This window comes from Cydia splendana, chromosome 9 (assembly GCF_910591565.1).
Source record: "Cydia splendana chromosome 9, ilCydSple1.2, whole genome shotgun sequence".
NCBI classification, from domain to species: domain Eukaryota; kingdom Metazoa; phylum Arthropoda; class Insecta; order Lepidoptera; family Tortricidae; genus Cydia; species Cydia splendana.
In genome coordinates, this window is record NC_085968.1 from 20,976,276 (window position 1) to 21,000,766 (window position 24,491).

Consider the following 24,491-nt stretch of genomic DNA (forward strand, 5'->3'; position numbering starts at 1 on the left):
CCAGTTTATGGTGTGATAGTTATATGTACCAGTACACCAGATAAATAATGAAAGCGTAAACAATCCTATATTTACCCATAACGCACAAGGGCATTTTGTATTATTAAGACTTTAAGGAAAACTATGAGTAAAACTGATGGCGTGCATTACAACAATACCATGCGCTGAATAACCTGACTCGCAAAGCGTTGAAAACAAGGACTCCCATTGTATGTGTCTTATTATATAATAGTTAGTATAGTATTAATACATTTATATAGTTCTGCAACAGTAAACTTACTGAAGTAATGAAAGCACATTATAACGGTTAACTCGTCTCGTAATAAGGTCGTAGTATTAGTCAAGTTTCGTCAGCAGAGGCTTTTGTGTACCTAAACAAATGCTTTATATTATTTAAAAAAAATATTTTTGTTTTACTTATCTAATCAGTATTACCAAATCACGGATATTATGCTGTTTTCGATTCTGCAAGATTGCAATCTAATGGCCTTTCGTACGAGTACATAAATATCATATCATATCATATCATCTTTTCAATCGGTATATAAATAATAGGAAATTCATATCAATAAGATTGCCAGTGCAGCAATTGGATTTGATTTAACTGGTGAGTTTTTATGTTATCTTAAAATTTGGCTTAAATATTGATGTATTTCTGGACAATAACACGACCATGTTTACTTATAACATAGTTTTTTTTCCATGAGTTAACGATGTATTAACGTTTTGTAATATGATTACTGTAATGAAAAGGAAATTTTATTGTGGAAGATCTAGGTATATTTCCTGTTTGATCATACAGACAAAATAAGTTTCCTGAAATATAACAATATCTCTCTTTTTTAATATCACTTATTTATAACTCAACTACACAAATAAATGCGATTTTAATTTGTCTCATAAAAAACAAAAACAAAATACATATAATTATTATAATATTTATAATGGAATGGACGGCCTTTTATAGGCCTCCGACCGGCTAGTTCAAGTCACACTGTATTTTTCCCGCCAGTTACGGATTAAGTGAACTTAAGTGAGTGCAAACCGCGATTTTTTTGTCAGCACCATGTGGGAGTCACTATTTTGGTTTGCCGCGCTGGCAACGCTCAGCAAGGCGTGCACGCCGAGCGTCACAACCGTGAGCGGGTCACACGCTCCGGCAACCGTCTGCTCGGGCGATCTGATCTTCAGCGATGAGTTCAACGAGTTCGACCTTGAGAAGTGGCAGCATGAGAACACGCTAGGCGGCGGAGGTGTAAGTCATTCTTGAAATTTAGATCCTTTATATAAAAGAAAAGATGTTCGTGAAACATCAGCAGTAGGAACTTAATTCGCGTCATTAGGAAAACTTGAGGACACTTGAGATGTAAGAATGTTTCAAAGTCTTTCAGATTTTGGATAGGGAGCTGAACCTAAGAGGCAGATGATGTCAAGTTTCAATTTACGAGCCTCCAATTGGGTATATGATCCAGGAGGGAACAGTGGCCCGGTAGAAAAAAGCCGGGTACAGTGGCTCACTCAACCTTATTTCAACACGAGTGAGGCGATATTTCGGCGACTGCGACACTGTTCGAGCTGAGCCACTGTTTCCGCCTTGACCCTACTGTAACGGAATTTAGGGTGGAGGGTGTTTGTATATCACTAGAGATCCTCCAACACACACGGTTCCTGAAACTTTAAAATGTCAATATAGGGATTCTTTCCAATTATCAAAATTTGATAAAATTCCATATTATTATTTTTTCTTCAATATCTTTCAGAACTGGGAGTTCCAGTACTACAGTAACAACCGCACCAACTCGTTCGTGCACAGCGGCAACCTGTTCATCAGGCCTTCGCTGACAGCCAACCAGTTCGGCAACGCCTTTCTTGCCAGCGGCACTTTGAACATTCACGGTGGAGCTCCTGCTGATCAGTAAGTAACATGCATTGACCAATCAGAGTACATCAGCTTTGAGGTCGCTAAGCCAGGTAACCAACTCAGGCGTGACTGAGTCCAAATCTTCAGCTAGTCCAGAATTAGAGTGGAGGGGACAGCGTTGGAAGATATGATCAGTGGTCTCTCTTCCTCACTGCACTCGCAGAGAGCCATTTGCCTGTATGATAGAAAACGCCAATCGAAACTTAAGCAATGTACAGATATAGTCACATGAATTTTCGTAGCATCTAAGATCTTTGCGAGGCCTTTGTCTTTCTGCTAACTAAAAAAACTTGTCACCTTCTGAGGCCACCACTGCATTTGCTCTGCTAACGTAATACAAATAAAATGTTTTTCTTGAGCCGCATTCGGCTCTTTGAATGTGCAATGGCGGCTCTTTCAGTGTCCCAAAACTAAATATTAAATACGAAAATAAAACCTAATTATCTAAATTAAAAGCAATCTAATTTAATTCTTCTTTTCGGTTTCCGAATTTGCTTATTTTTAGCGTGGTTTCTTCTAAAAAAAATCTTAATGTTGACTCGTATATTCATTCGCATTAAGTAATCTTATCATCCCTAAAATAAAGCGGGGGTCAAGATTAATCGATTGTTAATTGCTGACGTAAGTATGTAATTATTTTTGCTCTGTAATCTGTTTAATTACATTAATTTTAGATAAGCGATTTAGGCGTGCCCTAATTAGGTGTGTGGGTAGGGGAAATTTTGGCTTTATGGATAAGACATAAAAATGCCTTATTCATAAAGTGCAACAGATTGAGCATACTAAGTATTAGACTAGAAGAACGATTTTTATAAGGTGTAACAAAAAAAGTGGTGATCCGTTTAAGTTTAAGCAAAGGAAAAAAGTTTAAGGTGAAAAAATCTGACTTTTGTGTGGAGGGTTGGCCGATTTGGACAGGATGCCTGCCCCATAGATATTTTGTTTTAGCGTCAATAAATATTACTAAAACTAAATATTTATTTGGTTCACACGATGGCGACGTTTTAAGTTAATATAGCCCATTTTCCACAGATGTACAAACCCGCAATGGTGGGGCTGCGAGCGCACCGGAACCCCCACCAACATACTGAACCCCATCAAGAGCGCGCGTGTGCGCACCGTCAACTCCTTCAACTTCCGCTATGGACGCGTCGAGGTGCGCGCTAAGATGCCCGCTGGAGACTGGCTGTGGCCTGGTAAATACAGTAATCTGATTGGTATAGTTGGATCAATCAAATGTTCAATCATCATCGATCCTGAGCTCAGTCAATAAGTTGCTCAACTTTCGCTACGGACGCGTCGAGGTGGGCGCCAAGAAGGATATGTAGATGATTTTGACAACAAAATGTAAGTTATAATTGGTAAATACCAGGGTTTACAGTTCCGACTGCAATATTCAGTTAACACAAGGACCCTCAAAAGTCATACTCAAGGATCCTGCTTCCGCTTCCAGCTGCAGGTTAAGTTACAAAATGTGTTGCAAATAAGATCTAAACCTCTCACGATTTTTAATAAATTTTCGGTATAAGGCCCAAAACCACTGCCCCAAGTTTAGAAAATCTAGTTATAGAAAACGCCTGTAATTTTTGTACGAGCTATCTCTACTAAACCGACATTTTCGTAAAAATATTTGTTACATACAATTTATGTTTGTATTGTTTAATTATAGGTCCAGTTGTTAAAAATCTCTTATTAACCCTGAACCACTGTACCAGTAACCCCCTGCTCCAACTGAAATTTTCCATTCAAAGCTATCTGGCTGATGCCCGCCCACAACGTGTACGGCACCTGGCCTTCCTCTGGCGAGATCGACCTTGTGGAGTCCCGCGGCAACCGCAACATGCTAAACAACGGCCTCCACATCGGCACCCAAGAGGCCGGCTCGACCCTGCACTACGGACCCTACCCTGAGCTGAACAGCTGGGATCGTGCTCACTGGGTCAGGAGGAATACCAATGGGTACAATAGTAACTTCCACCGCTATCAGCTTGAATGGACGCCAGGTAACTAATTGACTTCAGTGTTGTTAACGTTACACCCATCAGAAAAGTAGACAAGGACGAATAAATTATTTTCTTTCTCGTTCTTATTTTAGATTTTTATCAATGAATACTATAAATAACCCTGATATATTTACATATCTGAAACAAGATCAGAAAACACATCAGGCAAGACTTTGATCAGCAATGAAACTCAAAATAACAAAATCATGCTTACTGCATTTCTTTAAAAGTTGTCGGCTTTGTAACCTAACTCTCTGGTCAAGCACAATTTTATAGTTAGACCGAGATATAGTGCAACGATTTTGATAGCACACGCAGTGCAAAGCAAGTGTAATGTATACGTCATAATTTCATAGAAGTTTGACGTTTAAAATAACACTTGCACTGCGTGTGCTATCAAAATCGTTGCAGACTTATCTTGGTCTAACTTTAAGTCATCTGACGGCCCATCCTTTGATAATTTTTAATATGAGCGGAACTCATTCTATTATTATTCCTTAAACTAAGTTTTGACTATATTGGAAGTTTCAAATTGTTATGTAAAATGTGAATGTCGGGGGACATAGTCTCAATAAATTATAAGATCTCACTAAACTAATCTCTGCTCTCTGTTTCCAGACTTCCTAAGGTTCAGCATCGATGACGTGGAGCTGGGCCGTGTGACTCCCGGCAATGGCGGGTTCTGGGAGTATGGCGGCTTCGGCCAAGGACGGGACATCAGCAATCCTTGGCGGTACGGCTCCAAGATGGCGCCTTTCGACCAGAAGGTACTTTCAGACCCAGTCTAGTAACAGACACTACCTTGCAGCGAGTTTAGCCGGCCTAGCCAAGGTTACAATCGCAATCGCTACGACAACGAAACGCTTTGTGTCTTTCTATCACTCTTCCATATTAGTGCGATAGTGACAGTCGCATTTCGATCACTACGGAGCGTTATCATGTTGTCTACGGGGCCTGGTCCTTCTCCTAACGCAGCTCGCTGAGCACTGAGCGGACGGCCGTGCGTGCCCGTGGATATCATTGTCATTGAATTGTACTTAATATTTAACTAAATAAAAGTAATCGATGAGTTCAATCTAACATTACGCATTGTAGAAGCTTTCATGTCATGCGAAAAGAGCTTATTAAAAGAGCTCTTGTGCAAAATTTGCTGCAAATTATTTTTGGTGCATTTTAGACCTTCGTGTTTTTTTTATTGAGCGAAAGTTGTTTAATCAGGTTTTGAATTAATGAAGTTACAGGAGAAAGTCCTCAAGATTTATTCATAGTGTTTGGCAACCGTACCTATTATGATGTAATAGAAGCGCTACGTTTTTAAAAAACTCTGCTTGCTGGACCCACTGCACCTTAAGTAGCGGTCGATAGAACTTATGTCTTTGCAATAAGATGTATGGATCCTTTCGACGCATAGTACCTAATTCGCAAAGTGCCATTTGGCGTTCCGCGGAATGTATTTTTTTACACGCAAAGCACCAGATTCTCAGAATACCAAAAACGCTTAGTGCCATTAACGACAAATAATTTTCTTGGTTCTTTTTATAAGTGTTTCTTTATTGTTTGCTTTAGTTCTACATTATCATGAACCTGGCTGTCGGCGGTACCAACGGATTCTTCCCTGACGGCGCATCCAACCCGTCCCCCAAGCCTTGGTGGAATGGCTCTCCTACTGTAAGTTATTTCACGAGCATACATATTACAATAGAGTAGAATGGAATGTAATAGAGTAGATTAGAGAATATTTACTTAGCGTAATATATTATACATAATAATAAAAAAAACAAAAAAGCCGGTGAATAGTAGTTTGTGTTACAAGGGATCAAAATGATATATTTCCGTCAAGGGCGTACATTGAATCCTGAGCGTAATGAATGAGGGATTCAAGTGTTAACGCCCAAGACGAAATAATTTTGATACCGTGTGACACATACTGCTTTTCACATCAACTATGAGGAAAATAAAAAACAAAATTGTGTTTACACAATCTGATGCTTAAACAGATTATTTAAGCTAAAAAAATAATGTGCAAAAAAATGTAAAAATTGCGTGCTAGAACAGAAAAGTGTTACTTTGATCCCTCCTAGCAGGGAAGAAAAGTGCCACTTTGATCCCTCCTAGCAGGGAAGAAAAAGCTCTTTTCCGAACAGGTGGTGTGAAAAGATTATTGTAAATGGTGCACTATGTAGAAAAGGAGGTAAAACCACCCACTTTTCTACCAGCATTTCGCTTCTGTAAGGGTCGTAGTTCTAACCTAACCCAATCCACTCCTCTGATAGCAGTTCGGTTCTGTGAGGATCGCAGTTCGAACCTAATCAAACCCACTTTTCAAGTAGCATTTCGTTTCTGTAAGGCTCGCAGTTCTAACCTAACCTTATGTGAGGATCGCAGTTCAAACCTAACCTAACCCACTTAACGGCGCATGCGGTGTACGGGGGTTTGAGCGGGTGGGGCTAGTAAGATTGGCATCATCATACTTTATACCTACATTTTATGGTAGGTAATCATAGTGGTTTATTTTGTTAAGGTATCATAGTGATTTTCCGGCTCAAGGTCCTGGTCTGAGTCCGGGTCCGAGTCCGAGTCCGGGTCCGAGTCCGGGTCCGAGTCCGGATCCGGAACCGAGTTCGGTTCCGAGTCCGGGCCCAAATCCGGGTCCGAGTCTGGGTCCGAGACCCCGGGTCCCAGTCCGGGTCCGAGTCCGGGTCCAAGTCCGGGTCCGAGTCCGGGTCCGAGTTTGGGTCCGAGCTCGGTTCCGAGTCCGGGCCCAAATCTGGGTCTGAGTCCGGGTACAACACCGGGTCCCAGTCCGGGTCCGAGTCCGGTTCCGTGTCCAGGTCCGAGTCCGGGTCCGAGTCCGGGTCCGAGTCGGGGTCCGAGTCCAGGTCCGGGTCCGAGTTCGGTTCCGAGTCCGGGCCCAAATCCGGGTCCGAGTCCGGGTCCGAGACCCCGGGTCCGAGTCCGGTTCCGAGTCCAAGTTCGTGTCCGAGTCCGAGTCCGGGTCCGAGTTCGGTTCCGAGTCCGTGCCCAAATCCGGGTCCGAGTCCGGGTCAGAGTCCGTGTCCGTGTCCGAGTCCGGGTCCGAGTCCGGGTCCGAGTTCGGTTCCGAGTCCGTGCCCAAATCCGGGTCCGAGCCCGGGTCCGACACCGGGTCCCAGTCCGGGTCCGAGTCCGGTTCCGAGTCCAGGTCCGAGTCCGGGTCCGAGTCGGGGTCCGAGTCTTGGTCCGAGTCCGTGTCCGAGTCCGTGTCCGAGTCCGGGTCCAAGTCCGGTTCCAAATTCGGTTCCGAGTCCGGGTCCGAGTCCGAGTCCGAGTCCGGGTCCGAGTCCGGGACCGAGTCCGGGTCCGGGTCCGAGTCCAGGTCCGGGTCCGGGTCCAAACCGGATCCGGGTATGAGTCCGGTTATGGGTCCGAGTCCGGGTCACAGTCCAAGTCAAAATCGAAATTAGAAATCACCAAACCTATGCGTCGTTGAAGAGTTCTGTTCTGGTCATCATCAGCAGTTCCACTTCATCAAATGCGACAGTTTTTAATGTAAATGCTTGATTTTATGATGAAAATACAAAAAAATCGATACGTTTGCCTTTAATATTTGAGGAGTTCCCTCGATTCCTCATGGATCCCATCATCAGAACTCGAGCTTGACAAAAATGTGGATTAAAAACTTAACTTGCTTAACAAACATAACGAAGACGACAAATCGCCAAACGTGAACTATGCGTCGTTGAAGAGTTCCGTTCTGATTATCATCAGCAGTTCCACTTCATCAAATGTCACTTTTTTGGATGTATATGCTTAATTTGTTGATAAAAACCTAAAAATCACTATATATATGCCTTTCAGATTTGAGGAGTTCCCTCGATTCCTCATGGATCCCATCATCAGAACTGGGTTTTGACAAAAACGGGACCAATCTGTATGCATATATACAATCAAAAAAAGAATTTTCAAAATCGGTCCAGTGATGACGGAGATATGGAGTAACAAACATAAAAAAAAAAAATTATATAACCGAATTGCTAACCTCCTTCTTTGAGATTTGGAAGTCGGTTAAAAATGCCGCTGAGCGCTCTGTTCCATAAAGTCGCATCACAGACACCACACTGGTTTTCAGTACGGATATGATGGTCGTTCTTGTCTACGTGACAGCGTGATAAAACGGTGTCCGTCACCCCACGGTGTTAAAAAGTGACAGTTTTTTATCACGTGGATAAAGATGGATAAAGGTATACATAATAAGCCGGCAGCTGGCGTATTATGGATAGCTTTATCCATCTTTATCCTATGTAATATATTATATTTGCTATGGAATTTTATTGAAACTTCCAAGAACATTTAGTAATTTGTTTTGAAACTTTTCTTAACTTGCGCAAGATGTATTTTTACTGTTTCGAAACGTTGACAATCCGAAATGGAAAAGGCTAGAAATATAAATATCGCCATGAAGTTGAATAATACTATATGGGCCCGATTCGGATTTTGAAATTTATTTATTAGTGCATACAAACTTAATACCAAGAAACAAAATAATACCATACCTAAAACTAAATCTAAACATAAGTAAATAAAACGAATCTTAAAATAAATAACTACAAACTATTCCCCTCCGTAATTGTGCCGTTAGATGCTGACAGCATTTCCTCGCTGTATCGCAATTCTTTGTGCGTACATCCAATTATGTAAAAATATTTTCCATAATGTCAATATCCAGAGAGGAAAAGGGGACTACGTTTGTACGGAGAAACGGGCGTCCCTTTACTCTTAACATTTTCCTTATTCCTGGAGATGTGTCACGATTTATTTGTGCGTAACATTTATAAACGAGTAGTGCGTTATTTGTACAGTCACCTGCAATAATCACAACGAAGGCCGCAAAAATATGTAACACGCTCTTATTCCGCGCTACAAATACGATCGTGTCATATATTTATGCAGCCTTCGTTGTTTAACATATAAACAGGCCTATTCGGATTTCGAGATAATACAAGATCTTGAAACGATTTAGAGATCAACTAGATCTACATTAGATATCGACTAGATGTGACTTGGATATCTAAGTCATAACTTGTCGAAATCGTTCAACAGGACCTTCAGAATCGCGGAAACGTCAAATTTGACATATCTATCTTACAAATATCTTTAAATTATCCGTATCGTAACTTGTTGAAGTCTAGTAGAAATCTAATTAATTTTCCGAATCGAGCCGTATGGCAGCTGGTGACTGTACACTCATTGCTAAATTAGAAATTACTTAATAACGTCAAAAAAGTGCAATTATTTTCGGTAGCAGCGCCCTTATATATAATGTATTATGTCAAATAGGTACCATCGCAATCGCTCCTGTCGGCAGATAACAGTGTTGGCAAAGAAAATCCTGAAATTGATGATATTTAGGTAATTGTGAAAAATAATCGAGAGTAAATTGTATTTGTATTTATTTACAGTATTTCGTAGGTACATTTTGAATCTGTGATAAATGTATTTTTACACACAGCTACCGGTGTGCTGGTAACGGAAAGTTTCCAAAATCGTAAAATGTTCCATATGGGACGTTCCAAAATTTCTTTGTATAATAAAAATAGATTTTTTAGAGTCAGAACAAGATAAGTCTACAACGATTCTGATAGCACACACGGTGCAAGTGTTATTTTAAACGTCAAACTTCTATAAAAATTATGACTAATAATAATACTTGCACTTGCACTGCGTAGGTATTTGGTAGGTATGCTATCAAAATCGTTGCAGACTTTTCTTGGTCTAATTCTAGCAATGTTCCAATTATTCGGAGTCTTTCCGCAAATTACACATCTGAACACAGCGCGCTGAGGAGCTTGTAAGACGTGAGTTATCGACTTATCCTAATTATCACCCTTGCCCATTTGTGAAGAAAGAAGGTTAGAGAGCCCAGACGCGCACGTAGTCGACCTGCAGAGAGGCGTCCTGACCGTCATTCACATCCAGGTTCCAGGTCGGCAGCCAAGCATTCTGAGCGAGCCAGAAGTCTGTAAAAGCCTGAAATTTAAAAAAATAGAATATTAGGGCCCATACTGCCGTATTCGAACTTCAAGATATTCACAAGAGACGACACGTACTAGATCCATTCTAGATACGTTATAGTTTAGATATCAACTAGTTCTCTTTTGCAGCGCAATTCGGGCAACCAATGTCACTTTTACGTTAGATAGAGTAAGATATCTATTAGATGTGAATTGAATCTCATCCTATGGAAATCGTTCAACAGTATCTCCAGAATCGCGCAAATGTCAAATTTGACAGGTTAGATCTTAAACATATCGTTATCGTATCTTGGTGATGTCTAATAGATGTCTATTTCAAGAGCTGGCAGCTTCCTCGCACAAAGAATAAGTATTGCGATACAGCGCGGAAATGCTGCCAGCATCTACGGCACCATTCCGCAGGATAGTTTGTAATTATTTATTTTTAGATTAGTTTTATTTATTTTTAGATTTAGTTTTTAAGTTTTTAGGTTAGTTATTTTATTATGTTTTAGGTATGGTATTATTTTGTTTCTTGGTATTAAGTTTGTATGCACTAATAAATAAATTTCAAAATCCGAATCGGGCCCATATAGTATTATTCAACTTCATGGCGATATTTATATTTCTAGCCTTTTCCATTTCGGATTGTCAACGTTTCGAAACAGTAAAAATACATCTTGCGCAAGTTAAGAAAAGTTTCAAAACAAATTACTAAATGTTCTTGGAAGTTTCAATAAAATTCCATAGCAAATATAATATATTACATAGGATAAAGATGGATAAAGGTATACATAATAAGCCGGCAGCTGGCGTATTATGGATAGCTTTATCCATCTTTATCCTATGTAATATATTATATTTGCTATGGAATTTTATTGAAACTTCCAAGAACATTTAGTAATTTGTTTTGAAACTTTTCTTAACTTGCGCAAGATGTATTTTTACTGTTTCGAAACGTTGACAATCCGAAATGGAAAAGGCTAGAAATATAAATATCGCCATGAAGTTGAATAATACTATATGGGCCCGATTCGGATTTTGAAATTTATTTATTAGTGCATACAAACTTAATACCAAGAAACAAAATAATACCATACCTAAAACATAATAAAATAACTAACCTAAAAACTTAAAAACTAAATCTAAAAATAAATAAAACTAATCTAAAAATAAATAATTACAAACTATCCTGCGGAATGGTGCCGTAGATGCTGGCAGCATTTCCGCGCTGTATCGCAATACTTATTCTTTGTGCGAGGAAGCTGCCAGCTCTTGAAATAGACATCTATTAGACATCACCAAGATACGATAACGATATGTTTAAGATCTAACCTGTCAAATTTGACATTTGCGCGATTCTGGAGATACTGTTGAACGATTTCCATAGGATGAGATTCAATTCACATCTAATAGATATCTTACTCTATCTAACGTAAAAGTGACATTGGTTGCCCGAATTGCGCTGCAAAAGAGAACTAGTTGATATCTAAACTATAACGTATCTAGAATGGATCTAGTACGTGTCGTCTCTTGTGAATATCTTGAAGTTCGAATACGGCAGTATGGGCCCTAATATTCTATTTTTTTAAATTTCAGGCTTTTACAGACTTCTGGCTCGCTCAGAATGCTTGGCTGCCGACCTGGAACCTGGATGTGAATGACGGTCAGGACGCCTCTCTGCAGGTCGACTACGTGCGCGTCTGGGCTCTCTAACCTTCTTTCTTCACAAATGGGCAAGGGTGATAATTAGGATAAGTCGATAACTCACGTCTTACAAGCTCCTCAGCGCGCTGTGTTCAGATGTGTAATTTGCGGAAAGACTCCGAATAATTGGAACATTGCTAGAATTAGACCAAGAAAAGTCTGCAACGATTTTGATAGCATACCTACCAAATACCTACGCAGTGCAAGTGCAAGTATTATTATTAGTCATAATTTTTATAGAAGTTTGACGTTTAAAATAACACTTGCACCGTGTGTGCTATCAGAATCGTTGTAGACTTATCTTGTTCTGACTCTAAAAAATCTATTTTTATTATACAAAGAAATTTTGGAACGTCCCATATGGAACATTTTACGATTTTGGAAACTTTCCGTTACCAGCACACCGGTAGCTGTGTGTAAAAATACATTTATCACAGATTCAAAATGTACCTACGAAATACTGTAAATAAATACAAATACAATTTACTCTCGATTATTTTTCACAATTACCTAAATATCATCAATTTCAGGATTTTCTTTGCCAACACTGTTATCTGCCGACAGGAGCGATTGCGATGGTACCTATTTGACATAATACATTATATATAAGGGCGCTGCTACCGAAAATAATTGCACTTTTTTGACGTTATTAAGTAATTTCTAATTTAGCAATGAGTGTACAGTCACCAGCTGCCATACGGCTCGATTCGGAAAATTAATTAGATTTCTACTAGACTTCAACAAGTTACGATACGGATAATTTAAAGATATTTGTAAGATAGATATGTCAAATTTGACGTTTCCGCGATTCTGAAGGTCCTGTTGAACGATTTCGACAAGTTATGACTTAGATATCCAAGTCACATCTAGTCGATATCTAATGTAGATCTAGTTGATCTCTAAATCGTTTCAAGATCTTGTATTATCTCGAAATCCGAATAGGCCTGTTTATATGTTAAACAACGAAGGCTGCATAAATATATGACACGATCGTATTTGTAGCGCGGAATAAGAGCGTGTTACATATTTTTGCGGCCTTCGTTGTGATTATTGCAGGTGACTGTACAAATAACGCACTACTCGTTTATAAATGTTACGCACAAATAAATCGTGACACATCTCCAGGAATAAGGAAAATGTTAAGAGTAAAGGGACGCCCGTTTCTCCGTACAAACGTAGTCCCCTTTTCCTCTCTGGATATTGACATTATGGAAAATATTTTTACATAATTGGATGTACGCACAAAGAATTGCGATACAGCGAGGAAATGCTGTCAGCATCTAACGGCACAATTACGGAGGGGAATAGTTTGTAGTTATTTATTTTAAGATTCGTTTTATTTACTTATGTTTAGATTTAGTTTTTAAGTTGTATAGGTTAGTAATTAAATTATGGTTTACTTATAGTTAGGTATCTATATATTAAGTTTGTATGCATTAAATTAATAACTTATTAAATAACTACTATTGACGACCGGTCTGTCCTAGTGGGTAGTGACCCTGCCTGCGAAGCCGATGGTCCTGGGTTCGAATCCCAGTAAGGGCATTTATTAGTGTGATGACACAGGTATTTGTTCCTGAGTCATGGTTGTTTTCTATGTATTGAAGTATTTATGTATTATATATATCGTTGTCTGAGTACCCACAACACAAGCCTTCTTGAGCTTATTGTGGTGACTTGGTCAATCTGTGTAAGAATGTCCTATAATATTTATTTATTATTTATTTATTTAACTACTGGATGTACATTAAACATTGCTATGCCCCTACGTTTGTTTTTTTTTCGATTTTTTGATTATGGTAAAATTTAGGAGCGAAAATGCAAACGTAGGGGCAGCTGTGGTTGATATACAACAAATTGTGTCAAAATATTTTCAATAATATTTACATACATATCCAAAGAGGTAAATGAGGACTACGTTTGTATGAAAAGGCGATTTCGCGCGGGTCCTCCACTTTCGTCTTAGCTGGTCTTAGTAACGGATACGAGGTGGTAAAATAGACGACACTGAGAGTTATTTTTAGACATGTTCACATTTTCCTACGCTTTATATATTATAATATTCTCCATGTAATAATCGACGTCATAAGTAGTGACACATTTTAGACGTCCTACATACCTACGTCTCATCTCATTAACCAGGCTCATAAAACTCATCCCACATTAAATACTGAATAATAATGAAGAATGTGTAGTATAAAAGGGCTGTAATTTAATCACTCAACACAGTCTCGAACTACCCTTCCAACAAACATCAACCATGAAGATCCAGGTAGCAATCCTCTTGGTCATCGTAACTATTGTGGCAGCTGAAGATTCGGCTCAGATATACTGCGGGAGACAACTATCGAGGACCTTGGCGGGGCTTTGTTATGAGAAATACTACAGTCAAGAAAAACGATCACCGCACAGTGAGTTTTATGACTTCGGATCACAGTACATTTCACCTTGGCTGGCAGATTCCACAGCTCAGAGACTGAATGGTGTCAGAGGCAAGAAGTCAGTCGGAATTGTCACGGAGTGCTGCGACAAGCCGTGTACGGTGGAAGAGATGATGACTTACTGCTAGAATTGCCGATGGCTATGGGCAGCTGATAGAGAGTTATAAATAGAGGCTTCACAACTACTCAGAAAGGAATATGATAATACGTAAATGTGAAAAGGTTTAACAGTGGGTCAGGAATCAAGTTGTTCCATACTGTTAAGAGTGCCAAACCACTGGACCCTTTATTTATTTTAGACTCTATTTTATAACTCGGTTACTTACTGCTGCGAAAGGAGAATACAAGACTACTTACTAAATAGAAAAATCTAATTCTTACAACTCACTTTCATGTAAATCTACACAAGCTGTTAAAACAAAACTTCGAATATGTTATCTGTCTTTAGAAACTTTTTAGTAAGTATTAATTTCTCTGCCAGATAAGTTGCAAATGTCAGTGAAATAAAAGATTTTGAATGAACCACAGATATTTTTTTATTTATTTTGTACAATAGGGTTTAGGGCTTTGTAATGTAAGTCCATAAAACGATTCATTATTATGATTGTTATAACCTTATGTTATATACGTGTAATCTGTACACGATTTTTTTTATTGCCTACAAAATATTTTTGGGTTAGGATTAAGATGCGTTGGGGTAAGTGAAGGGTTTTTTTTTGAAGGGGTAAGTCAAAAAATCGTCCTTATACCGAAGCATTACGGGCGACTTTTTATCTTACCCTTTATGAAAAAACACTTTCAAACTTATCCCAACGCACCTTATATAAATTAGAACCTTGTAATGTCAAAGGTGATCAAAGACAATTAAATTTAAGAAGACTACTACATTTATAGTTCTATAAAAAAGGAAGACAATTTATAGTTCTATAAATTTGCACTTTATTCTCTTTATAAATAATTTCTTTAGGTACATCATCAGAGTGTTTTATGTTATGATTCGATACAATTAATGTTTAATCAAATACATTCATTAAAATACGATTGACTAGATACGTGCGCCTACTTAATTTTATTTTTGTATATGCTATAATCACTATTACGTATATTTTTTACAAACCCGTGTTATGTATTTTATCATTCGTTTTTTTTACAAATTCCTTAAAATGTATTGATAAATAAATAGCCTATACAGTAAGAAATATATAAGTTAAGTTTTAGTATTTTATACATCGAAAAAATGAATCCACAACAAAATATTAAATAAAATATATAACATTTCATAGTGGTAAGATGTTAACCCTTTACCAGGCTGACCTTTCAAAAATGACAATCGAATGTCAGTGTTATTTTTTGAAAATAGAACACATGTTTGAAGTGCCGTATGTGGGAAATATATGTCCCTTAGCCTGGTAAAGGGTTAACAAAGAAAGATTTTTCCTAAATTATGTTTCCTCAGTTATAATTATCAAGGTATTTAAAAAAGGTATGTGTGGTTTATGGTTAATAGTGATTTATTAAAAAAACATACTTTTCGATGACATAATTATGTTGCGAACGCAACTTTTTAATTGTACAAATAAAACCTCAATATACTCCTAAAGCAGTAGCTAAACTGAGCTAAACACAGCCGTCGGGCTCGGCTAGTATCCGGAAGCTTTTTTAAAAGCACCAATAGCAGTGCTCCACATCTATCGAGGCCAATTAGAGGCAACTAAATTTAAAACCAAACTGTTTCAAATCATGCAAATCACTCTTTCATCAACCTCCATACTATCAACCACTTTCTGCATTTAAGCGTTTTGGCAATCAAACGCTTGTAAATCAGTACCTATTGGAAGAATATATCAGTTTACTACAAATCGAAGCTTTTTATTTGAGTCGTCGTGATGCTGACCTGCACGGCGGCTACATACCTAGCTCTTGGTACAATAAAACTAACTTACATTACACCTAAATAATTTATTTACACATTAACTAGAAGGCGATTACGATAGGTTATCAAGTTATCATACAATCGAATTGTAATGTTTTTTTTTATGTAGTAAGTACATAAGTATGTGCAAAATGTAATAAAACATTATGTACTTACATTCAGAAATATCGTATAGAAACATTTATACATTATGTAAGGACAGATTAACAATTACGTACCTACCTATATACGTAATAAATCGTTGTGCAAATAATTTAGAAAACACATAATAATAATATACAAATATATTTTATATCTTCCCTGAGTGTCTCAGGGCAGAACATAGACAAGATCTCGACTTTAAAAGTCGAGAAAAGAAAGCCTTAATATTATATTATAATTATTTAATTATATTTTAAGCTCGTTCGAACCATATGATAAATTCAATTGTAGAATTGAATTAAATAAGTATTTTATTACTTGCAAGTTATGTAAGGAATCATCGCTACGGTAATTTGAGTTTAAGACTTATTTTGAGCTTATGGAATCGGTTGTAAAACCTATACAAGTACATTTCTGTGCCTCCAGTGTAAAAGGGTTAAACTCGAGTTTGTCCAAATTACAAATTTTGCCAGTAAAAGGTTTATTTCATGAAACTACATCTTTTGTGCTGAAACCCACTGCCCTATGACTTCTAATTGCTGAGATATCGATTGTGCAAAAGGATTAAACTTTGCCAAAAATCACAACCATTATGTTCAAAACTATTTATTTTTATATAATCTCGTTTAAAATTTTTTTTACTTAAGAATCGTGTTACGAACGATGGTTAAAGTAAAGTTTAATCTTAGTGAATAAAATACATTTCAAGAAACATTTGGTGTAAAGAAATCAAAATTCACTTAGATCTATTTCAACTACCGAGTCTAGTTCGTGAATGACGGTAAAACGAAGTTTTTTTATTATTTACAAACATTTTTTAAGACGTCATGATGTGTAAAGGGGTATAAATAATTTACTTTGACCGTTTTTCACCATCTCGTTTCGCTAAATTGAGTTAATGATTATGGTTAATGTTCACTTAGATTCCTTTCCATATATTTTTTTTTAGTTGGTCAATGTTGTGCAAAACGGTGGAAGTCAAATATCAAAAAGTAAGTCCTGTAGAAGAAAAGACATCTAAAAGGCTGATTATGAAATAATTGTGCAACAATAACAAAAAAAACAAAGATGGGGAAGTAAGACAAACAAGTACAACTGCCCTGTTGTCAGTACAACACTACTATAGCACAACATTACTCTGTTGAAATTGTGAATGGTTCAGTAACCATTAACAATTTCAACAGAGTAATTAAATATATTAAAGTCACTCTTTAATTACATTGATATTATTCTTTTTGGTTTTTTTTTTTACCATCAATCTACAAAAAATGCAATATTTAGTTCCCAAAATGGTTTCTTTACACAATACAAAAGTTCAAACAGATTTTAGCACCACTAGAGAAAGTGCAGTTTAACCTTTTCACACATTCATAATTTTTGTGAAAAGGGATATAAGTTGTTTTTGAAAGCCAATATTTCCGTTACTTTCAAATAAGTCAGGTTAATTTAAATGACAAATTATAATTCACGACTTAAACTATCTAAACTAAAAACAAAAACCTAATTTTTTTTAGAAACAATGCAGAGAAAACACGGTTTGAAACGTTTTTCGGCCATACATAAAATTTCATTTTTTGAGTTTAACCCTTTTACACTGGAGGCACAGATTTAATTTATAAACCCAGGCCATCAGATGCTATTCTAGCGAACAAAATATGCAAACTTCAGCAATAATCGAATAGAAATGTAAATCATAGTACGTTGCGCGCCTGCCAAAAAAGGTCGCAGGTTACGCCTTACAAAGTACCAACGTAAGGTCCGATCCTAAATAAATATGTGCAAAGTTTAATAAAAAAACATATAGGTACTTCAAGATTCTTTGATCCCAAACGATAGAACGAACAAGGACACGTTAAGTTAGAATACATCAATCATGTCTTATGACGTGAAACGGCTCATAATTATGTAAAATAAGGTCAAAGAAACTAGAGAAAGAATGGAAACAATAACACGGGTACCTAACAATACTCTTTTCATCACAACAGCTCGTAAAGGCTCTCGTCGAGAATTCTAATGGTAATTGTCCGAGATGGTAAAGAAGTATAAGTAATAATTAATCGTGTTGGTTGAGTTTGTAGATTCTAAAAATTAATTTGTAAATAAATTGTAATTCCCCAATTATTTACAAAATGTCTAAGCAATATGACTAGAATACAAATGATTGATTGACGATTAAATTGTACAAAATTAACTTTTTGAAATGAAGTTCTTATTATTAAATAAAATAATTTGACTAACACTATAAGTAGGTACTCTTACTACCTGACTTAATTTAAAACACACACGAGATATTTACTTCTAATAAAATTATAGAGTGACATTTATCTCAACCAACCACCTCACTTGACGGTAGACCTATATTAGCACTTAAAACTAATTTATCTTTCTAACCGCTTAGGGCGTCCTAGCGGCTAGCTGGCGCGGATGTACGACCGGGTGAGAGGGTTAAACAAAAATAGCATGAGCAACGTTAACTATCGCGGACGCGTGCGACTGATTTTACCGACAATGGGAACCGCGTGCGTGCGCCCGCCCCGTGTACCCGCGCTAGCTAGCGGACGCTTAAACTTTTTGTCTTGTAGATATTTCTTATTCTAAGTCGCACAAGTTCACTACCCTGTCACATGACACCAAACGAGATTCCACCCTTTTGCTACATTTAAGGCTATTCCAAGGACATACAGACATGATCTATTTTGCAGTCAAGCAAGGAAACACACCTTAAACGCCTAAACATCAACGTCAAACGTGACGTACGTTCTCCTACGCCTTTTTACAGGAACTGTGGAGTTTTCTCGCCTCTCCAGCCGTTGTCCTTTAGCGAGGTGGTGCGGGCTACCTTCCCGTACTGGATGCTCGGGGCACACGGCTTCTGGTTGTTGCTGCTGCGGAACGTGACAGTAGTGCGAGTGCGACCGCTAGACGTGTTGGATTTTTGTCTTAAGCCCTGCATCTGGAATTATGTCGATGTCGGTGTGATTAGAGTTGGCGAAGCTGGGTTTACAGGTGAGATCAGCTACGTTGGCTTATGCATTTGGAACCACTCAGAGACTACACAGCTGTGTGTATGTGTGACAGATATCACATCACATTAAGGTTGACTCACGCTAGACCGGGCCGGAGCTTCCAGAGCTTCGTTTTCTATAGAAAGCACGTGATCACCGATCAGCCGTCATAGAAAATGATATGTCGGAGTCCCGGCCCGGGCACGGCTCGGTCTAGCGTGAGTCATTCTTTATGAAGCGTTAATAAAGAGGACGAAGTCACCATACATGAGCAGCACAGCCGAGATGTATTTTACACCATTTTATACTATGTATTTTTTGGGTTTAGGACTGAAATGATTCGTTCAAATATATTAAATGCCTGAGTCTCACTGAATTTTTATTATTCAAATTTCTATTTACATCATATATTTGCGTAGTATTCCACGCATTAAAACCAACGCAACTGAATAAAGGATTCTTCTAAAGTCCGTGTGGAGAAGACCGCCAATAAGGGAAGACCTTCTAGAAGCTATTTCGTCGCTTTAACTTTTGCGTAAACATACTTACAGAAGGTCGGTAGAGCTGAAGGAGTAATGCTCTTCCTTCCTGAATGTGTCTGAGCCAAGGCTCGGAACCGGTTTTTATTCGTACAAACAATACCGGTATTATTACATTATTTTCCGTTCTTTGGTTCATTATTTCATATTAGATGGGTCAATCTAATAATACGAAGTCGTTACCTAAATTCATGATTCTGTCCTACGGAAAAAGTATAAGAGAATTAAAAATATTGGGCTATTTTGGGATTAAAAAAAAAACCGGTTCCGAGCCTTGGTCTGAGCGACATACGTATACAAATATGACTAATAATTATAAGAGGTGTTTGTCTATGACAGTCTTCCCTGCAAGAAATTGTATATGCCAGTCTTCTCCACATTGATTTAAATATAAGGGATATAAAGAGATATAATTATGTACTATTACATAAATATATGTAGATAAAAGGCCCGCTTTAGGGTTTTCAGAGGTTTAAAATTATAAAGGATATAGGATGATACTACGAACATTTTGGAAAAATATCATTATAAGTAGATTAAAGGTAAACATCTAAGAAATAAAAATGTCTACTTCAAATATTAAAATTACATTTAAAACGTTTTCAGCTACACTTAATTTTTGTAATGGCTACCACTTAAATAAATATGCAAAGCCCGTAATAGACGGCCCCTTAACAGGAAATTCGCTAATAAATAGCTAACAAAAAAAGCAACAATATTTTTCAGAAGTTAAACATAAAGTAACAAAAATTTCTGCAAAACAGCATGTTTGTGTAGTGAGCACGGAAATCAGTTCGGTATATATATAGTTGAAGATTGAGCGAGTTTTTGTCAACTTTGTATTGGAGGATTGGCCACAGTTCGAAGGAACAAATAGAAATACTGTTATTGGAGAGTAAATTGTTTGTTTTCGCGCCACCCACTGAGATCGTTTGAAATAATGATCCGTGTAGTGATGCTACATTTCTTTTATTTTTCGCCGTAAATAAAATATAAAACTAAGACAACAAAAATGACGGGTGGCACGAGATTAAAAGTGACTTCTAAGTACCATCACCCACACTGTTAACTGTACATCGGTGGACCTTATGCCTTTTGTAACAAGGTCCATCGATGTACAGTTAGGAGTGTTGCTGTTTTTACAATGCCTAAATATAATATTATTTATTATGTCACTAACATTCCGTTTTCGATGTCTCTTGAATTTATGTCAGTGTAACTTGCTTAAATTTATATTTCATTTTATGATTGTAAATATTTTTCTGTTATTCACAGAATATATTCTATTTTTTTAGGCCATTTTGGCCACCGTAATCACGTATGGAGAAGAGGGATTGCGCATAGCGTGCGATTTAATCACGCGAGGGATTTCATACGCCAAATTGTCTAATGGAATCAGGTCGAAGATTTTCTGAGATAAATTAGATATTCTCAGTGGGTGTGTGAGTTAAAGTTGGTAAGGGCTCGAAATATTATAAGAACTAAACTATAAAACAACGGAAAATTGGACTCAATATTACCTATTCGAGCGATAGAGAGGCAAATAAAGAAATTTGGATTTTAATTTTTTGCGGTATATGAATAACTCGGTATATATTATATCTGAGTTTAATAGAGCATTTGCGTCTCCGAGTCTATTGAGTTAGATATCGAGTTCTTTTTATATCAATAAATACGTCGATATTGAAAGTTACAGATATTATGGTTTTAGGTCGTAATGCACAATGCTTGATAATGGACTCAATATACGTAAGTAAAATGAAGAAATTTTACATTTAAAAATTTAGTTAAATTCGGATATTGAAAGACTTTATAGATGGTATAGGTTCTAGTCCATACTAGAGTTAGAAGCGCGAGCCGAATCTTAAAAGCTAGGACTTTAACCCGAGCCTTTACCAACACTAGTGTAAGTGTAAGGCCCTTTCCTGACTTGGCAGTAAAGAATCGGCGCGCCATTACGGCCCGTATAGCTATTATACCCACAGACGTTAGCGAGATGATATCTATATGGTTGATTGTGACAGATGCGAAGGTCCCGCTCCCGCCAATCACAAAATACTGCGTCTAGTACGCAGTATTGTGTGATTGTTGTATATAAATACTGTACTGACAAGTCAGGTAGAGTGAAACAAAAAAGCCGCGTTGTTAACTTACATGGAAATGAGTACTAGAGTGTATGTTACCCGGGTCGTGGCACAGCAGCTTGCGCAGTGACCGCCGAAAGTTGCGCGTCATCAGGCAGTACACTATGGGGTTGATTGCGGAGTTCGCGTGCCCTGTGGAACACCACAATATACTTACTTAGAATTATTTGAAATGAGTTATACCCACGTAATTTAGTAGATCCTCAACCAAAGCAGCCTGCAGGGAGTGCTCGACGTATACCCGATTTTAACATGTTCCAGTCTCACGAGATTTGTATAGATAAAAGGTATTATCTAGGTTACATTCCGATTGAGATTGCAGTTGCATTGATGTAGCGTTATTGCTGCACCGTCGGAGCAATGGAAAACGGATGATTATTTTCAGTCACCCTCCTCGATTTTTTCGGCTACTTTTTGACCCCCCCTACTACTGATATTTGGTGAGCTTCTGGGCTATCTCCGTAAATAAACGCGAGGTCTCCTTATGACAGTTTTCTGGAATGCCTCTGTGACTTAGAGCATTTAATAACTGGAGTGGCCATTAAGAGCTTACCCCTCTGCCGAAAAACTTGCACAATTGTGCAAATTTTTGTATGAACTGACATGGCTATTTGTACGTTACGTACAATTCATGTAGAAATAGCAATACATTTGACGTCCCCTCCCCCGCAAAAATCGGCAGACAGATTCGTAAAGAAAATGACAGCGATGACATCTCCAGTTACTAAATGCTCTAAGCTCTGTGAAGAGCTCTGCTACTAGCAGAACAAAATAGCCAACAGCTCAGACTCACCTAGCAGCAGAGTGTATGGCATCAGCAAAGCGCTAGAGTCCACCTGCACAGCATTCACGTCGATCAGGAGTTGCAGGATGTTGTAGGGCAGCCAGCAGAGTGCGAACAGGATGGCAAGCAGCAGCAGTATCCAGGCTACGCGCTTCCGCTCGCGCACAAGTCGGAGGCGCTGGAAATTTAAAAAAATATTAAAACTGTAATGAATGAAAGAAAACTTGTGTGTTCATCTGAACTGTAATTTTTTCTCTCCTTTGCACAAAAGTTAACAGCTTGTGGGCATGTAGGTAATGATTTTGTCATAAATACTTATCCAAATAAAAGGAGTACCCTTTCATGTGGATAAGGGTTAAATAAGAAAATTAACCTTTATAGCCCTTAACTTTTGGGTCCACAGGAAAGACCTGAATATGGTTTTGAAGTAGGTTAATAGGCTACATTTAGTAAATAAATTCAATTTTATTCCAATTACGTAATTAGCTCGAAACTTTCGGCGTGAATGCGTAGGTTAAGTGGATTTGGGCATTAGTACTAGACGTTACGTTCACTTTCCTATAAGTAATTAAAGTACTTACTTCATTATAATTATATTTGAGATGGATCGTACAAATCAGGCTCGCGCCCCGAGTGTTCTGTGCCATCACAAACTATTTTACAAGGTTTGTTATTTTCCCTACATCCTTTGGCTTAGCCGTAGGTTTTCAGTGAAAATAGAATCTTGATTTGATATTTTTGAAAGCATACGAGTCACCGAGTATATTAACTAGCCTGTATTTGTTTAGTTTGCTTTTTCTAGTGCAAAAAAGGCTGGCTAAGCTAGATCATATCAAAATGTTGTTTCCTTGGTACAATGCCTCAAGGGTCTATTTTAGATCTAAGCTAGTTTTTAATTTCGTTTACTAATACCACTGTATGTATATATCTTGTTTGTAAATAAACACTTTTACACAAAAAGTAAAAAAAAAATGTTATCAATGTATACCTAACGATCTTCTTCTTTAAAATTAGTATCGTATTTTAATAGTTATTTACTATACAAGTGCGAAATTACCTATTCGCACGTGTATGGTACAACGTTTTACAGTACATTATGGCCCATTTAATTTTCGACGTATGTAATTGCGTAATGTGCTTATTATAATAGCACTGCTCTGCTGCTGCTATAGCACTGGGTGTCGTAATGGAGCACCAGATGCACCTACTGTAAAATACATAAAATGCCCGCTGGTGACAAACGATGTCAATTTTTTTGCCCAATTTCTTTGATTCATTACAGTAAATCTCGTAAATCCTGTAAATCATTGTATAAAGTGCCTAATTATAAGGTTTGTTTTATCAAAATCTTTAGCTAAGTCAAGTAAGTGCGTAACAAGAAGATAATGTGACACGGCACTTTGTATGGTTAGTTCAGTTTAACGTTTTTAGGATTGTCTCGAATATAGTGTAGTTTTGTTCTATGGCAAGGAAGTCTTTGATGTAGCAACAATATACATGACAGGCACTCTGCCAATAGGAAACAAATTGAAGCTGATGGTGTTGCTACTTCAAATTAAATCCTAAGTTTATGGAATAATATTAATAAATATTTAAATCAAAAACTTAATTTATAAATACAAAATAGGTTGAAATATATTCAAATAATTGAATATGATTTATTTCTTTGGGTTATACTTGCATATAAAAATTATTCCATGAATTTCATTAGTTACTGTTATTTTGATTGTGTCATCCCAGGGACAGAATGGTTTGAGATCATTTCCTGGCTGGGTTTCGCCCTGGATGGGCATCTTTTATACATAAAACAGTGAAGCGAAGTACATCATGCTCTGGTAGCATCGATCAGATGCTGTTGTTATTTTGCCACAAACAGTAAGTAG

General features: G+C 37.5%; 3 protein-coding genes across 3 annotated transcripts in view; 2 read left to right on the forward strand and 1 right to left on the reverse strand.

Annotated features, from left to right (window-relative positions):
* The first annotated feature begins 557 nt into the window (after positions 1–557).
* LOC134793800 (beta-1,3-glucan-binding protein-like) lies at positions 558–11,685 on the forward strand. Its single transcript, XM_063765477.1, has 8 exons — positions 558–607; positions 1,063–1,255; positions 1,761–1,915; positions 2,954–3,117; positions 3,673–3,924; positions 4,543–4,691; positions 5,491–5,592; positions 11,514–11,685. The coding sequence occupies exons 2-8, from the start codon at positions 1,067–1,069 to the stop codon at positions 11,628–11,630; spliced, it is 1,128 nt and encodes a 375-aa protein (XP_063621547.1). The 5' UTR covers positions 558–607; positions 1,063–1,066; the 3' UTR covers positions 11,631–11,685.
* Positions 11,686–13,751: 2,066 nt separating this feature from the next.
* On the forward strand, positions 13,752–14,254 carry LOC134794050 (insulin-related peptide 4-like). Its single transcript, XM_063765753.1, has one exon. The coding sequence runs from the start codon at positions 13,882–13,884 to the stop codon at positions 14,188–14,190; it is 309 nt and encodes a 102-aa protein (XP_063621823.1). The 5' UTR covers positions 13,752–13,881; the 3' UTR covers positions 14,191–14,254.
* A 4,530-nt stretch (positions 14,255–18,784) lies between these two features.
* The window catches only part of LOC134793844 (neuropeptide FF receptor 1-like), a 62,671-nt gene continuing 56,964 nt past the window's right edge, over positions 18,785–24,491 (reverse strand). The window contains exons 3-5 of the mRNA XM_063765562.1: positions 22,618–22,786; positions 21,835–21,956; positions 18,785–19,089 (exon numbers count right to left, since the gene is read on the reverse strand). Of these exons, the coding sequence (XP_063621632.1) occupies positions 18,910–19,089; positions 21,835–21,956; positions 22,618–22,786 (471 nt within the window). The 3' untranslated portion in view covers positions 18,785–18,909. The remainder of the gene's footprint in view (positions 19,090–21,834; positions 21,957–22,617; positions 22,787–24,491) is intronic.

Bases quoted from the DNA above. Each gene is read 5' to 3' on its own strand.
- LOC134794050 (XM_063765753.1), top strand. From the start codon at position 13,882: ATGAAGATCCAGGTAGCAATCCTCTTGGTCATCGTAACTATTGTGGCA.
- LOC134793800 (XM_063765477.1), top strand. From the start codon at position 1,067: ATGTGGGAGTCACTATTTTGGTTTGCCGCGCTGGCAACGCTCAGCAAG. The intron at 4,692-5,490 runs GTACTTTCAGAC...TGTTTGCTTTAG, and splicing joins TGGCGCCTTTCGACCAGAAG to TTCTACATTATCATGAACCT. The intron at 5,593-11,513 runs GTAAGTTATTTC...TTTAAATTTCAG, and splicing joins GGTGGAATGGCTCTCCTACT to GCTTTTACAGACTTCTGGCT.